This window comes from Mandrillus leucophaeus, unplaced genomic scaffold (assembly GCF_000951045.1).
Source record: "Mandrillus leucophaeus isolate KB7577 unplaced genomic scaffold, Mleu.le_1.0 Scaffold26, whole genome shotgun sequence".
NCBI classification, from domain to species: domain Eukaryota; kingdom Metazoa; phylum Chordata; class Mammalia; order Primates; family Cercopithecidae; genus Mandrillus; species Mandrillus leucophaeus.
This window is the reverse complement of record NW_012102698.1, coordinates 1,172,152-1,188,548: the sequence shown is the minus strand read 5'-3', so window position 1 is coordinate 1,188,548 and position 16,397 is coordinate 1,172,152. Positions and strand designations below refer to the sequence as shown.

Here is a 16,397-nt window from a genome sequence, read left to right as displayed (position 1 = left end):
GTAATTAAGTGCTGTGTCCCTGCCAGGACCTCTGAAGGCTCAGAAATCGAGGACTAATAAACTGAGCTTTTAAGCTGAGTTATTTCACATGCAAGATTAATTTATGAGGAAGTGGAAGAGTGATGGTGAATCTGGTTTGCTAGAGAGAGAATACGTTTGGAGGCCATAGAAAAGTCCAGTTCTTGGGCTGATAATTCCTCTATTCCCTCCCTTCAGTGAATCCCTTTTTCCCTCTGGAATTGCCTTTGGGTCAGCACGCACATTCACCTGGTGGCCCTTCCTGTGTCCGTGTTTTTCATTCTCCCTTAGGTCAATCGTGCAGTTCCTAGGACGCTTTGCAAATTATAGCACCTGCCATTTTTGTTTCACTTCATTAGATGAACTATTTCCTGGAAAGTATTTCATGCAATATCTACATTTTCAAAATCAAATCGAGTTTTTATTGATGCAAGATTTTCTTCACTGCTGTTGTTTTTGTTCTCCACTTTTTTACTGTGTCAAAATACACATAGCACAGTTTACCATTGTCACCAATTTTAAGCACACAGCTCAGCGGTATTCAATACATTCATCACGTTGTGCAGCCGTCACCACCATCCAGCTCCAGAACTCTTTACTCTTTTCGTCTTGCGAAACTGAGTTTTTTGTTTTTTTTTTTTTTTTTGACAGAGTCTTACTCTGTCATCCAGCTGGAGGGCAGTGGTGCGATCTCGGCTCATTGCAACCTCCACCTCCAAGGTTCAAGAGATTCTCCTGCCTGGGCCTCCTGAGTAGCTGAGATTACAGGCACCCACCACCATCCCCAGCTAATTTTTTTGTATTTTTAGTAGGGACGGGATTTCACCATGTTGGCCAGGCTGGTCTTGAACTCCTGACCTCTTGAGATGGAGTCCCTCTCTGTTTTCCCGGCTGGAGTGCACTGGCGCAACCTCAGCTCACTGCAACCTCTGCCTCCCAGGTTCAAGCGATTCTCCTGCCTCAGCCTCCCAAGTAGCTGGGATTACAGGTGCACACCACCACACCTGGCTAATTTTTTTGTATTTTTAGTAGAGATGGGGTTTCACCATGTTGACCAGGCTAGTCTCGAACTCCTGACCTCAAGCAATCTGCCTGCCTCAGCTTCCCAAAGTGCTGGGATCACAGGCGTGAGCCATTGCACCAGGCCTGAGATTTTTATTATTAGTTTTTTAACTTTTAAGTTGAGGGTATATGTGCAGGTTTGTTATATTGGTAAGCCCATGTTGTGGGGGTTCATTGTACAGATTATTTCATCACCCAAGTGTTAAGCCTAGTACCCAATAGCTATTTTTCTGATCCTCTCCTTCCTCTCACCCTCCACCCTCCAAAAGGCCCCAGGGATGAACGGGATGGTCACGCAACTAAACAGCCTAGTACGTGCAGAGCACTGGGTGTATGTGAGCATGAGTGTTAGTGGCAAAATGGCAATATAGCTTTGAAAAGATCTTCTGGTCATCATATTAATGCACACGCATTTTAGAAGACTCGGAAAATCCGTAAAACAACAACAGATCAGTCCTAATGCACTCAGCAGAGGTGATGATCCGTGGGAACTTGATATTGTGGTTTTTTTCTTGCTTTTTCTACTTGTTGGTGTGACATCAGTTCATCATGCTCAGCTTCCCACCCTCCTGGCGTGTTCTCTTCCTCCCCCAGTGTTTGCTGGTAGTGACGATTCACCTCTCCACCAGAGCAGCAGGGGGCACCGCGAGCCAGGACGGGGCTCGGTGGCCGCCATGGGTTGTCCAGGCACCAAGGAGCCTCCTTCAGTTGCCCTAACAACAGGAAAGAGCCTGGGCCCCGAAACAGCAGCAGAAACGGGCCTCCTCCCCGTGGGGCTGTCTCACGGTGTTAGTGAAGCACCCTCCCCACGATGTTCCTGATGACCAGAGGCTACAGCGAACTTGGGGAGCGGCAGGGGCCTGCAGGACACACCCCATCAGCTCTGGCAGTCTGAGCAGCTCCAAGTTGACTGTCAGGAGAGGACAGCCCCCAGAAACTGGGCAGGCAGAAGCAAATAGGAAAATGCCGTCATGCTTCTCTGAAAACACAGAAGTAAAAAATATGACAGACTATAGACAGGGAAAAAAGTGTTCAACATCCATTATTCAGTCAACATTTATTCAAGCACCTATGAAGTGCACTATTTTAGAATTTCAGATCAGTCCAGAGGGCCTGGTTTATGCTACTGAAGTAAATTAATCGATTGACCCCCAGATCTCTGTGGCTTAGCACGTCTGTGTTTTGTTCTCATTCACCCAAAGCCTGCTGTGTGTCTAGTGGCTCCTGCTTCCAAGCAGTGACTCAGGGACCTGGCTGGCTTTCAGCTTGTGGTGTTGTCCTCTTAGTGGAGGACTCCACCCACCCAGGTGGGACTGCAGAGTTTCAGGATTGCACGCAGACTTTCAGGGACGAGTGCCACACTTCTGCTCAGAGCCCACCCCCCAGGGGCCCCAGCAAACTGCGCAGAGGCCGGGGAGGCACAGGGATGCCAAGGGGGATGCAGATGTCACAGGCTGGCCTGTGGAGGGTTAAAGGGATAAAGCATTGCAAGCCTGGAGGAGGCCGTTGTGAAAGGAACCCTGCTCACTGAAGCCAGGTTAGGAGCTCTACGCACGAGATTTCAGGAGGAATAATTTTGGTTTGACTTCGGAGAGACTGCTAAGGATGCTGCAAGAGGGAAGTGCATGCAGCCACTCACTCATCTGACCAACCATTTAGCAGTCATTTTTTTGGATCTTTCTTTGTGCCAGGCCTTGTGCTAGATTCAAAGGTTCCAGAGATGAAAGACAGCCCCTGCCCACAGGTTGCTCAGTGACAACAGCCACATGCCAGGAGGGAGCAGTGGAGGCAACCACCACAGGAGCTCAAGGAGGAACTCCCAAACACAACACCTGAGTTGAGTCTTAATACATAGTCATTAGCTGAGAGAGGTAGCCAGAGGTGGGGAACAGGTATCCGTGAGCAGAGACCCAGAGCCTGAGGAGGGTGGGAAGTCCTGGGACAGAGAGGAAAGAGCTGTGCAGAGGACAGGATGCTGCTTATGTCAGAACTGGAGTCTGACAGCCTGTCCTGGTCAGGGTGTAACTGCCCAACAGGTTCTTCTTACCTGCTGCATAGATAAAACCAATTCCCTGAAACAGAAGTGCTGCAGAGAAGAAAGAGTTTAATAACGTACAGGGCCAGCCAAGTGGAAGGATAGGAGGTATTTCTGAAATCCACTTCCCCAAGAATTCAGAGGCTAGGGGTTTTCGAGACTAGTTTGATGGGCAAGGGGCTAGGGAGTGGGGAGTGCTGATTTGTTGGGCCGGGGGTGAAATCACAGGGAGTCAAAGCTTGTCTTCTTGCACTGAGTCAATTCCTGGGTGGGAGTCACAAGTCCAGATGATCTGGTTTCTTGGTATGGGCTACCAGTCCAGGTGGCACCAACTAGTCCATTAAAATGCAAGCTCTGAAGGTGCGTCAAACAGCAGTCTTAGATTTCACAATAGTGATGTTATCTATAGGAGCCATTGAGGAGGTTACAAATCTTGTGACCTGCAGCCACACGACTACTGAACCATAATTCTAACCTTGTGGAGTTTTTTGTTTGCTTTGAGACGTCTCACTGTGTTGCCAGGCTGGAGTGCAGTGGCACTGTAGCAGAGTTTTTAAGGAATCAGAGAGACCAATTGTTTCTTGCATAATTCAGAAGCAAGAAACAAAGACAGTTACTCAATTGAGACATGCATCACATCATTTCTTACTTTTCAATGAAAAACATGGTTTACGACTTGAGTTTATCTGCCTAGTGACCTTGCAGCTGCACAGCTAGAGAAACAGGGTCTTCACAATGCCTGGGAAAGGAGGTGAGATAAGGCTCACTAGCCACAGAAAAGCAGGCAGTTACTTTTTAAAGGACTCCAGCTCTTTCTCTTTCTCAGGGAGAATTGGGTTTTCTTACATACAACTGAGTTTCTGCTTACACATTCTTTAATTTCTTTTAATTCCTGTTCCATTCCCCCCTTTGGTGCTTCTTATAATAAAGGTGTTAATAGAAAGCACCACTATTTGCCACCTCTTTGTGGAGCTGAGCTGCTTCTACTGGCAGTGGCTGATATTTGGTTAATGCCACAACCACGCGGTAGTGTGTCAGGCTACTATTGCCTCTATAGTTGACTGAATACTCCTAATAAACTGGGGTGAAAGGCAAGGGAGGATGAGGCAGATGCCAAGAATAAGCAAGAACTCACCAATGAGGGTTTTGAATCCTTCAAAGGTTGAGAGCCATCCTTCAAACAAGGAATCCGGGGACCACCCGGACCAAGTCTGAACTGGAACATGGGCCAACTTGCACATTCTAGCTGTGATTTCCATGACAGCTCGGCCATTATCATCAATTTCTAGGCAACAGTTGGTTAAGTTAAATTTCCCACATACTCCTCCCTCTGAGGCTAAGAGGTAATCTAAAGCCAATCTATTTTGGTATATAGCATTTCTCATTTGTGTTGCTTGTATTGCCAATAAATCTAGTGCCCTTGACGTTTCATTGGTTATAATTTCAAGGACTGCCTGCAACCTTAGGATGCGGTTGAGCATGTAGATTGGGGTGTGGTAACCCCATGACCCGTCTTGTGCCCAGGTAGCTGGCCCGTAATATTTAATGATTCTTTCAGGAGGCCATTCATTATCTTTCCAGTTTCCTATGTCCACATCCTTTTTGATATTTGTGTCTATTTTTGTGATTATGCTTCTTCAGTTCTTTTATTTTCATCATAAACTGGATATCCTGAGTTCCCCTTGCTTTAGAGGAATCAGAAAGATGGATGGCTTGATTGTTCCTAACACACATGCCCCTGTCCGTTTAGCTGGCAGTTGCCGATATGTCCGTGCTTCACAGATCAAATATAGGCCAGGGGGAGCCTTGCAAGCATTTGGAGCCTCTAGCTGATGCCAAGTGTGGCTTAGAGTAGAGAATCGAGAGAAGGGGTTTGGATCTCGTAAGTAGGAGTCATTCTGGGTGTTTCTCCATAGAGTTTTGCTTTTAGTCTTATCATAATACTGTTGCCCTAGGCAGGCTGTTTCTCCTACTGCCTCTGTGAAAACCTTTTCCCATCGAGTGATACAGTACTTTCCAATTATGAAGGTTTTTAACAACTGAACACTTGCTGAGGCTGTTGGTTCACTGGCAGGGGTAGGCGAAGTGAAGTTATCTTGTGGCATTAATTCCTTTGCTTCCCATGGCCACTGGTCCCCCATATTAGTTCCTCCACATACATAGCATGAGAAAATTCCTAAGCTGCCAGCTGTGTTTTCAGCTGGTTGAGCAAGTGAGTTTTTGATTGATGGAGGAAGCTTGGGCACTGGCTGATCAAACTGCTGATAGAATGACTTATGGACCTGGAATTGCAGGGTTGGATGCATTTGAGTCCTTCTAGTCTTTTTGACAATTAGTAGTGGAACTCCAAGTCCTGCTCCTTGTGATGCAGTTGAGCATATAGATTGGGGTATGGTAATCCCATGACCCATCTCACGCCCAGGTAGCTGGCCCATAATAGCATGATCTTGGCTCACTGCAACCTCCGCCTCCCAGGTTCAAGCTGTTCTCCTGCCTCAGCCTCCCGAGTAGCTGGGATTACAGGTATGCACCAGCACGCCCAACTAATTTTTGTGTTTTTAGTACAGACAGGGTTTCACCATGTTGGCCAGGATGGTCTCAATCTCTTGACCTTGTGGTCCGCCCACCTGAACCTCCCAAAGTGCTGGGGTTACAGGCATGAGCCACTGTGCCCGGCCCCTTGTGGAGTTTTACAAAGGTGGTTTCAGTCCCTGAGCAAGGAAGAGGTTAGTTTTGCAAGAGGACCGTTATCATCTTTGCTTTAAAGTTAAATTACAGATTAAATTCTTCCTATAGTTAGCTTGGCCTATGCCCAGGAATGAGCAACGACAGTTCGTGTGGTTAGAAGCAGGATAGAGTTGGCGATGTCAGATTCCTCTCAGTGTCATACTTTTTGTAAAGGTGGTTTCAGTTGGAAGGCCAGGCACAGGGTGTCACTCAGTGTTGACCCTGGGCATGGGAGGCATCTCCTTGGGGAGGGCTTGGCATTCCGAGCATCTTCTGTAGCCTCCTTTAATCAGGTAATATTCAACTATTTGAATCTAAAACAAACTTTGCTAGAAAACTCTGAAGAGGGAGAGGGTGTACTCTAAAAATGCACCAAAGGGAAGACCCGAGTAGGAAAGCAGCAGGCTCAGAAATATCCGTGGAGATGTTTGGTTGTGTGAAACTAGCTAGCCAAGCAGACCTGCCAGAAAGTTTGGGAGATAATTAATGCCCAATTTATGCACATTTCTTGATATGGCAGGTGAGTTATATATCAGTATTCAAATATAAACAGAAGAGACTATGAAAAAGCAGCTGTGCTATGTACAGCAACTCATGTGGACCAAAAAAAAAAAAACCTATGGTTTTCAGTTCGCAAAAAGTGAGGCCATTTCAATTAGCTCAAGCAAAGCAATGCCCAGAGAGAACCTACTCGGTGCCTGGCTGGTGGAACCTCTGAACAGGGAGCCTCAAGAAGGGAAAGGGTTTTAAAAGGTTGAATGATCAAGATTATTAGCTCAGAAATGGGAAGATTCAGTGGGATGTGATGTCAGAGGTTGACTTTTAGAAGTACTGAATACAAGGACGTTCGACTTGGAAATGTGCTAGCCAGGTGGACTCTAAGCTCAACATGAAGACCCTTTCAGTGATTAAAGCCATCTGGGACCCCGGCAGGCAGTCCTTGAAGGAAGTGTGGTTCTCATGTCTGGCATGTCTTTGTCTAAGGCTAGACAAAGCTCTAGAAGTAAAGAAGACATCTAGACAAAGTAAAGAAGGCTAGCCTCCTTCTTACTGGGGAGTGTCATGGGTGGATTTTGGCTCTTGATGGGTACTGGGGCAGATAGTGTCTGATCTTCTGCGATTCCACCAGAACTTACTGAATATGCCCCTTTAAGCATGTTCAGCTTCAGCAATTGGACACTGTATTAGTCTATTCTCATGCTGCTGTAAAGAAATCCCTGAGACTGGGTAATGTATAAAGAAAAGAGGTTTAATCGGCTCACTGTTCCACAGGTTGTACAGGAAGCATGATGCTGGTGTCTGCTCAGCTTCTGGGGAGGCCTCAGGAAACTTACAATCATGGTGGAATGAAAAAAAGGGAGCCAGCGCTTCATGTAGCCAGAGCAGGATGAAGGTGGTGGGGGGTGCCACACACTTTCAAACATTCAGATCTCATGAGAACTCACTATCACGAGAACAGCACAATGAGGATGGTGCTAAACCACTCATGAAGGATCCAGTCACCTCCCACTAGGCCCCATCTCCAACACTGGGGATTACAATTTGACATGAGATTTGGGTGGGGACACAAATCTAAACCATATCAGGCACTTTCATTTCTAAAGAGCAGTTATTTGAGTCATCAGACCTCCCTCCAAGATGGCACCTGAGAGAATTCCTTGTGTCCCCATCTGCATGAGGTGCTGTGTCTGCCTCTGCTGCCTGGCCTAGGCCATCAACAGGGCTTCCACCACACCTCCTCATTCTGCCCTATAACTCTAGGGACAGTGGCATGTGAAGATACTTCTGAAATGTATGTGAGAATTAAGTGCCTAAACTGAGCATAAAGGACTAACACATTCTCAGCAAAGCAGACCAATCAATGTGAACATATTCAAATTATGTGTACAATTGAATTGCTGTGTGTACAATAAATGGGCAGAGTAATGTGATTGTATCATAAATGAGTGGCCATCACCATCCACAAATGTGAGTTTTTGTGGGTCCTCTGTTTATGTGCACATTTTTTCCTGGCACATCTGTTGCTGAACCATTTGAAAATTCAACATTTATAGGCAAGTTGGTCTTTTAAAATGTTACACAAAGGACTATACAATGAACGGTGAGGTTATGTAAGCTGAATTAGCTTGCTTATTAATCACATTCACAACAATATTTTAGTTGCAGTTGTGCAATCTAGTCTTCTGTTCATTTGCCTGAGAATAGAATGTTTCTGATCTTTGTTAATGAAGTAATTAAGAATGCCTTTTCATTCAGTTCTAGTGTCATGATGGAAAGTTTGTTGTTGGTAAGCCCTTGAGCACAGCACACCAGGAGGGCAGTCCTTCCTTAGAAATGCACTCCCTTCACTTTTCTTAGCCCAGCAGCCATGAATGGATAACGTAGCTCATGCAAAGTGTGTTGCTGGATGCTGTGAATTTGTAAAAAATGAATAAACCATAGTTTCTCCTCAAGAAACCTGCCATCTAGTAGGCAGATACGACATGGACCTAGGAACAGGATGGAGGCAGGATGTGGGAGAAATTTTGAGTGGCACAGAGCAGTTGCAAATGCCAACATGCACTCCCCATGTATCCGCATGTGCACTAACCCGTCCAGTCCTCACCGCGCCTTGAGGAGCTCACAGGAAGGCACGGTCTTGGTTCTTTTGACTTAGGAGGAGAAAGAGGTTTCCAAAAGAGGTGCACTGCTCTCTGGGGGCTGCTTGTCAGGTGGGTAGGCTGTGGACCATTCTGTTAGGAACCCTCCTGTCAGAATGAGGAACCCCTGGGAGCTTTATTCAGAGGGCATCTTAACCAGATTTGTATTATTACATTGCCCTGGTGCCACAAGGCAAGTTAGAGTCCTGATGTAGTTCAAGGAGAGAGGCATGGCCCTGGGATAACCCTAGAAGCTCAAGAAACGGCGGCCCTTCTGCCTCCTAGGTATGTCCATGTGAAATTCAGCTTCCTCCCTGCAGCCATCTTAGCATCGCCAGCAACAGGGAGGCCCCTCCTGGAGGCACTTGCCCCTGATGGTGCTGCTGAGACCACAGCTCTTCCACAGCCACAGGAGAAACCTCGGGAACTGCAGAGCCCACAGGCCTCTTTCTGAGGGTGTGTTGTCTTGTTGGGTTTTAAAAACAAAATTCACTGAATAAAGGTGGAAGCGTACTTTTCTGGGTTGCAAAATTAAGGTCATCCTCATAACAGACACCTGAAAAGGTCTGCAGGGGATAAGGAGCTGATGGTCTCAGCAGGAGCTGGGCGGGGCACTGTCCTGAGACCTCAGGTCTAGGACTGCCCATGACGGCTCCCAGCTGAGGAACTGATCCCGGGAACAGGAAAGGGCCTTGCCAGGTGAAGAGCCGGTGAGCTGGTGTTTACCTAGAGCCCGCTCTCTGCACGCTGCCTGCGAAGTAGTGGAGGAAGTCATCCAAGGGGGCTTTCCTTACCTTGTCAGGCGGAGTCTGTGTGGAGAATGGGGCGAATGCTGTGTTGAGGCAGCAGGTGCATGGCAGACACATGGCAGAGGAGCAGGGATCTGCAGGGCACAGAAGGCAAGGGAGCCTGGAGAGAGCCCACACGGGCACCTGTGGGGACAGGCCCACATGGCCTTTGGGAAGGGTGGTGGTCTTCCAACTCCTGAGAGCCTCTGCAAGTTTTAACACAAGTGCATGAAGCAACATTTACCCAAACATCTATCTGCTTTCTCTGCTACCCACCACCCCTTCCCCTTGAGGACAAGAATGTGGTCAATAAGGACATTTTCTTTATTGTTAACTCAGCTCAAGCAGTCGTACAGGGCTTAGTGTGTCACAGGCAACTGTGGGTTCCATAGATCCTCCAGGATCTCATCAGTTAACGAGCAGAGCAAAAGGGAGCTCTACCTCTCAAAGGAAAACCGATTGTACTTCTACTCCATCAGACAAATGCCCAAGCAACATCCTGATGGGAGAATTATGCTGGCAACATTGTTTAAATATAGTCTCATTCCTTGTAACTCTGAGTTCATCTGGGGAAAATCACATCTGCGAATGCCATTTTTATCGATTAGATGAGGACCAAGATCTTTCTGTAAAAATAAATGCTTTCTTTCTTTAAAGAAAATTGGCAATTTGCCTTAAAATTTTTATTGAAGTAATTCTATTCTATTTGAACAACGTTGGGAGATAAAAACCCTCCATTATGCCTTTTTTAATGAGTTCTAATTCAGAAAAATCTCAATAATAGAAAATGACATAAAAGGTGCATAGCATAATTCTTATCTTGTTTTCCTCACTGGCCTCTCTCATTGGCTGTACGTAATTGGCATCTCTTCAAAGACAAAATGGGGAATTTTACCATCTTTGAATCAAGTGACATTCACTCATTCGAGTTTTAAGATTGAATATGCTTTTTGAAGAATTTTCTTCTAAACCTTAGCATAGTTCCTCTCACAGGTAAGTATTCAATTTAAAAAACTGGGAACGGGCGAGGTGCAGCAGCTCGCGCCTGTAATCCCAGCACTTTGGGAGGCCGAGGCGGGCGAATCACCTGAGGTCAGGAGTTTGAGATCAGCTTGGCCAACATGGTGAAACCCCGTCTCTACTGAAAATAGAAAAATTAGACGGGCGTGGTGGCCAGCACTGTAATCCCAGCTACTCGGGAGGCCGAGGCAGGAGAATCACTTGAGCCTCGGAGACAGAGGTTGTAGTGAGCCCAGCTCACACCACCGTACTCCAGCCTGGGCCACAGAGTGAGACTCTGTCTCAAAAACAAAACAAAACAAAAAACAACAAAAACACCTGCTAAACATATGGAGGGGTTGACTTTAATTTTCTGTAGTCACAACTGTGTTTGTAATAGAATGACAGGTGAGTGGCTTTGGTTGCTCTCTCTCCGGGCAGGCCATGTGTGCATGTGTGGCGTGACCATCCTGAATGCTGATGTGCCTGTGAGTCACCTGGGGTCCTTGTTAACATGCGGATGCCAATCGGATCAGGAGTGCAGCCTGAACTGCATTTCCAGCTCTGCCAGGCAGGGCTGGTGCCGCTGGTCCACAGGGCGGGCTCTGAGTGGTGAGGGATGGAAGATGATCTCCTCATGGATGGTGCAGGCATTTTCCAAACCCTGAGCACCAGCACCTTAGTGGCTACTGAGAAGTGCTTTCTGTTTCTGTTTTTGTTTTTTTAAGCTATGACACTGAGGGAAAAGGGCACATTACTTACCAGGAATTTTTACAGAAGTTGGGTGTTAACTATTCACCTGCTGTCCATCGGCCCTGCGCAGAGGATTATTTCAACTTCATGGGGCATTTTACGAAGCCACAGCAGCTACAGGAAGAGATGAAGGAGCTGCAGCAGAGCACAGAGAAGGCCGTGGCAGCCAGGTGAGTGAGGAAGGACCACAGGGCCATCATCTGGAAGTCCCCTTTTACATCTGGCCTCACAGCACAAGTTATTTTAAAATGGTATCTTCCCATGCTGGCAAAGTTACAGGGCAATGATCATGCTTGTTCACTGCTGTCGATTCTAGAAATTGGTGCGAAGTCAAAGAGTAGTTGAAAAGCTATAGCCCATTCCATCTTACCAGTCACAATATTATATCATCCATCATATTTATGGGTCACCCTTGAAAATGTTCCTTTTAAGTTGTGGGTGGCATATTGCCTGGCCACTCCCTTGGCCCAACTAGAATGCAGGCTCCATGGGAATGTCTGTCACTTTACCTGGTATCTGGCACCGAACAGGCACCCAGTAATATCTGTTGAATGAATAAAGGAAAGAGCCAGACATATCCTTTAACTCACACTTCTACTTTCAGGACTTTATCCCCAAGAAATAATTCAGAATAAGCCAATAGCTTAGCAATTGGAAAGGGTGACCTGCAGTGTGTCTTTCTTTTTTTTTTTTTTTTTTTTTGAGATAGAATCTTGCTCTGTCTCCCAGGCTAGAGTGCAATGGCACTATCTCAGCTCACTGCAACCTCCACCTCCAGGGTTCAAACGATTCTCCTGACTCAGGCTCCTGAGTAACTGGGAATACAGGCACACGCCACCACGACCAGCTATTTTTTGTATTTTTAGTAGAGGTGAGGTTTCGCCATGTTGGCCAGGCTGGTCTTGAACTCCTGACCTCAAGTGATCCATCTGCCTCGGCCTCCCAAAGTGCAGTGTGTCTTTAACAGCAAAACGACAACAAAGGGAATACCTTCCAATCCCAAATTAGTGCACTGGCTTAGCAAAGAGCAGCCTGAAAGAGCATGAAATTGCCCATGCCTGCTGCGGCCACTGTGGAAGAACACGGAAACGTTTGTGTAAAGGGCTAATAGGCAGTTAGGTGTTGGGCAGTATGTGTACCGTGAATGGAACAATATCAAATGTAGGAGCAGGTGCACAGGACCAGAAGATGCTGTGCAGAAGGTACCCCACTGGATTTGGATGGTGGGAGCGTACATGATTCTTTTCCATTTTTTAAAACTGATATTTAATAGTTGTGCATATTTAGAGTGTATGTGTGATATTTTGATACTTGTATACAATGTGTAATGATCAAATCAGGGTAATTGGGATATCCATCTCAAACCTTTATCTTTCTACAAATTCTACAAATCTTCTCTTCTAGCTATATTTTTTTTAAATTTTGTGGGTACATAATAGGATCATATATTTATGGTTACATGAGATACCCTGACACAGGCATGCAATGTGTAATAATCACTTCAGGGTAAATGGGGAACCCATCACCTCAAGCATTTATCATTTGTGCTACAAACAATCCAATTATACTCTTTTAGATATTTTTAAATCTAGCTACTTTGAAGTATACAATAAAATTTTTATGTATTTCAATATAACATTTTATTGTTATATAATTGTATATAATTGTATATAACAATAAAATTATTGTTAACTATAATTTCCCTACTGTACTATCAAATACTAGAATTTATTTTTTCTATTAAATTGTATTTTTGTACCCCTTACCCAGCTTCTCTTATCTTTCCCCTCCTGACCCTTCCCTTCCCAGCCTCTGATAACCTCTGGTAAATTAGCCTCTGGTAATTTACTCTCTACCTGCATGAGATCAACCATTTTTTGTTTTGCTTTGTTTTGTTTTTTTTAAGACAGTGTCTCACTTTCATCACCCAGGCTGGAGTGCAGTGGCTCCATCATGGCTCACTGCAGCCTCAACTTTCCAGGCTCATATTGTGATCCTCCCACCTCAGCCTCCTGAGTAGTTGGGACTACCAGTGCACACCACCACACCTAGCGCATTTTTGTATTTTTAGTAGGGATGGGGCTTCACCATGTTGCCCAGGCTGGTCTCAAACTCCTGAGCTCATCCACCCACCTCAGCCTCCCAAAGGGCTGGTATGACAGGTGTGAGCCACTGCGCCTGGCTGAGATCAACTTTTTAAACTCCCACATATGAGTGAGAACGTGTGATATTTGTCTTTCTGTGCCTGGCTTATTTCACTTCACATAATGATGTCTGGTTCCGTCCATGTTGCTGTGAATGACAATTTTCTGCTTTTTTATGGCTAAATGATGTTCCACTGAGTATGTGTGCCACATTTTCTTCATTCATCTGGTGATGGATACTTGGGTGGATTTCAGATCTTGGCTATTGTGAGCAGCGCTGCAATAAACATGGAAATGCAGACATCTCTTTGATATACTGATTTCCTTTCTTTTGGAGATATACTCAGCAGTATTCTAGAATTTCTGGATCATATGGTAGTTGTGTTTTTAGTTTTCTGGGTAATCTCCGTACCGTGTTTCATAGTATTATGCATTGCCACCAACAGTGAATGAGTGTTCCACTTTCTCTGCATCTTCACCAGCACTTCTTAGTCCCTCTTAGCCCTGCTTTTGCTGTATCCCATAGATTTTTGGTATGTTGTATTTCCATTTTCATTTGTTTCAATAAATTTTTAATCTTCTTTATTTCTTCATTGACTATTGGTCATTCAGGAGCATGTTGTTTAACTTCTATGTATTTGTACAGTTTCCAAAGTTCCTCTTTTTATTGGTTTCTAGTTTTATTCCATTTCAGAATAAATAAAGTTTTGTCTTTTTGATGATAGATATTCTAACTGGGATGAGATCATATCTCATTGTGGTTTTAACTTGCGTTTCCCTGATGATCAGTGACCTTGAGAATTTTTCTCATACGTCTTAGCCACTTTATATGTCCTCTTTTGAGAAATGTCTATTCAGGTATTTTGGCCATTTTCGAATCAGTTTATTTCTTTTCATGTTGTTGAGTTGTTGGAGTTCCTTATATATTCTGGTTATTAATCCTTTGTCAGAAGGGGAGTTTGTAAATATCTTCTCCGACTCAGTAGGTTGCCTCTTCACTTTGTTCCCTTCATGGTGCAGTAGCTTTTCAGCTTGATGTAATCCCATTTGTTTGTTTTTCCTTTTGTTGTCTGTGCTTTTGAGGTCTTATCCAAAAAATATTTGCCCTGACCAATGTCCTGTAGCATTTCCCCCAATGTTTTATTCTAGTAGTTTCATAGTTTATGGTCTTACATTTAAGTTTTTAATCCATTTTGAGTTGATTTTTGTCTATGTTGTAAGATGGGGATGTAGTTTCATTCCTCTGCATGTGGATATTCATTTTTCCCAGCACCATTTATTAAAGAGACTTTTCTTTCCCCAGTGTGTGTTCTCAGTGCCTTTGATAAAAATGAATTTGCTGTAAGTGCATGGATTTACTTCTGGGTTCTCTACTCTGTTCCATTGTTCTATGTGTCTGCTTTTATGCCAGTACAATGCTATTTTAGTAAATATAACTTTGTAGTATAATTTGAAATCAGGTAGCATGATGCCTCTAGCTTTGTTCTTTTTGCTTAGGATTGCTTTAGCTAATTGGGGTCTTTTGTGGTTCCATATGAATTTTAGGATTGTTTTTTCTATTTCTGTGAAGAATGTCATTTGATACTTTGGTAGGGATTGCTTGAATTAGTAGATCGCTTTGGATAGTATAGACATTTTAACAATATTAATTCTTTCAATCCATGAGCAAGGAATATCATTCATTTTTACTTGTGTCCTCCTCAGTTTCTTTCATCAGCATTTCACAGTTTTCTCTGTATAGATCTTTCATTTATTTGGTTCAGCTGATTTCTAGGTATTTTATATTCTTTGTAGATGTTGTAAATGGGATTGCTTTATTTATTTCTTTTTTGGATTGATCGCTGTTAACATATAGAAATGCTACTGATTTTTGTGTACTGATTTTGTATCCTGCAACTTTACTGCATTTGTTTATCAGTGCTAGGAATTTTTTGGTGGAGTCTTTAGGTTTTTTTTAAATATAAGATCATGTCATCTGCAAACAAGGCTATTTTGACTTCTTCCTTTCCAATTTGGATGCCCTTTATTTCTTTCTCTTGCCTAATTGCTTAGGTTAGGACTTCCAGTACTATGTTGAATAGAAGTGGTAAAAGTGGGCATCCTGTCTTATTCTAGATCTTAGTGTAAAGACGTTCAGCTTTTCCCTGGTTAGTATCATATTAGCTTTGAGTTTGTCAAATATGGCCTGTATAGTGTTGAGGTATTTTACTTCTGTATTCATTGTGAGGAGAGTTTTTATCGTGAAAGGATGTTGAATTTTATAAAGTGCTTTTTCAGCATCTGTTGAAATTATCATGTAATTTTGTCCTTTATTCTGTTGATGTAAAGTATCACATTTATTAATTTGTATATGTTGAACCATCCTTGCATCCCTGGGATGAATTCCACTTGGTCATGGTGAATGATCCTTTTAATGTGTTGTTGAATTTGGTTTGCTAGTATTTTGTTGAGGATTTTTACATGTATGTTCATCAGGAATTTTGGCCTGTAGTTTTCTTTTTGGGTAGTGTTCTTGTTTGCTTAGGGTACCGGGATATTACTGGCCTTATAGAATGAGTTTGCAAGTATTTGCTACTCTTCAATTTTTTGAAAAAGTTTGGGTAGAGCTGGTATTAGTTCTTCTCTAAATGTTTGGAAGATTTTAGCAGTGAAGACATCAAGTCCTAGGCTTCTCTTTGATGGGTGACTTTTTATTACTGCTTTGATGTTGTTACTCATTTTTGGTCTGTTCAGATTTTCTACTTTTTCATAATTCAATCTTGATAGAAATTTATCCACTTCTAGGTTTTCCCATTTGTCAGCATATAGTTTTTCATAGCAGTCTCTAATGATGCTTTCTATTTCTGTCATCTCTAACCTTGTAATACTTCCTTTTTTTAATCTCTGATTTAATTCTTTTGGACTTTCTTTTTTTCATAATCTAGCTAAAAGTTTGTCAATTTTATTTATCTTTTCAAAAACCAACTTTTAATTTTGTTGATCTTTTATATTGTTTGAGTCTCAATTTCATTTATTTATGCTCTAATTTTATTTCTTCCTTTCTACTAATCTAGATTTGGATTTTTCTTGCTCTTCTAGTTTCTTGAGGTGCATTGTTAGATTGTTTATGCAAAGTCATTCTATTTTTTTTATGTAGGCGTTTATTGCTATACATGTCCCTCTTAGCCCTGCTTTTGCTGTATCCCATAGATTTTTGGTATGTTGTATTTCCATTTTCATTTGTTTCAATAAA

At 43.5% G+C, this 16,397-nt stretch overlaps 1 protein-coding gene across 3 annotated transcripts in view; it reads left to right on the top strand.

Annotated features, from left to right (window-relative positions):
- The window catches only part of EFCAB6 (EF-hand calcium binding domain 6), a 324,265-nt gene that overhangs the window by 231,672 nt on the left and 76,196 nt on the right, over nt 1–16,397 (top strand). For all 3 annotated transcript variants that reach the window (XM_011984010.1, XM_011984009.1, XM_011984011.1), the window contains one exon: nt 10,997–11,191. In XM_011984010.1, coding sequence (XP_011839400.1) covers nt 10,997–11,191 — 195 coding nt within the window. The remainder of the gene's footprint in view (nt 1–10,996; nt 11,192–16,397) is intronic.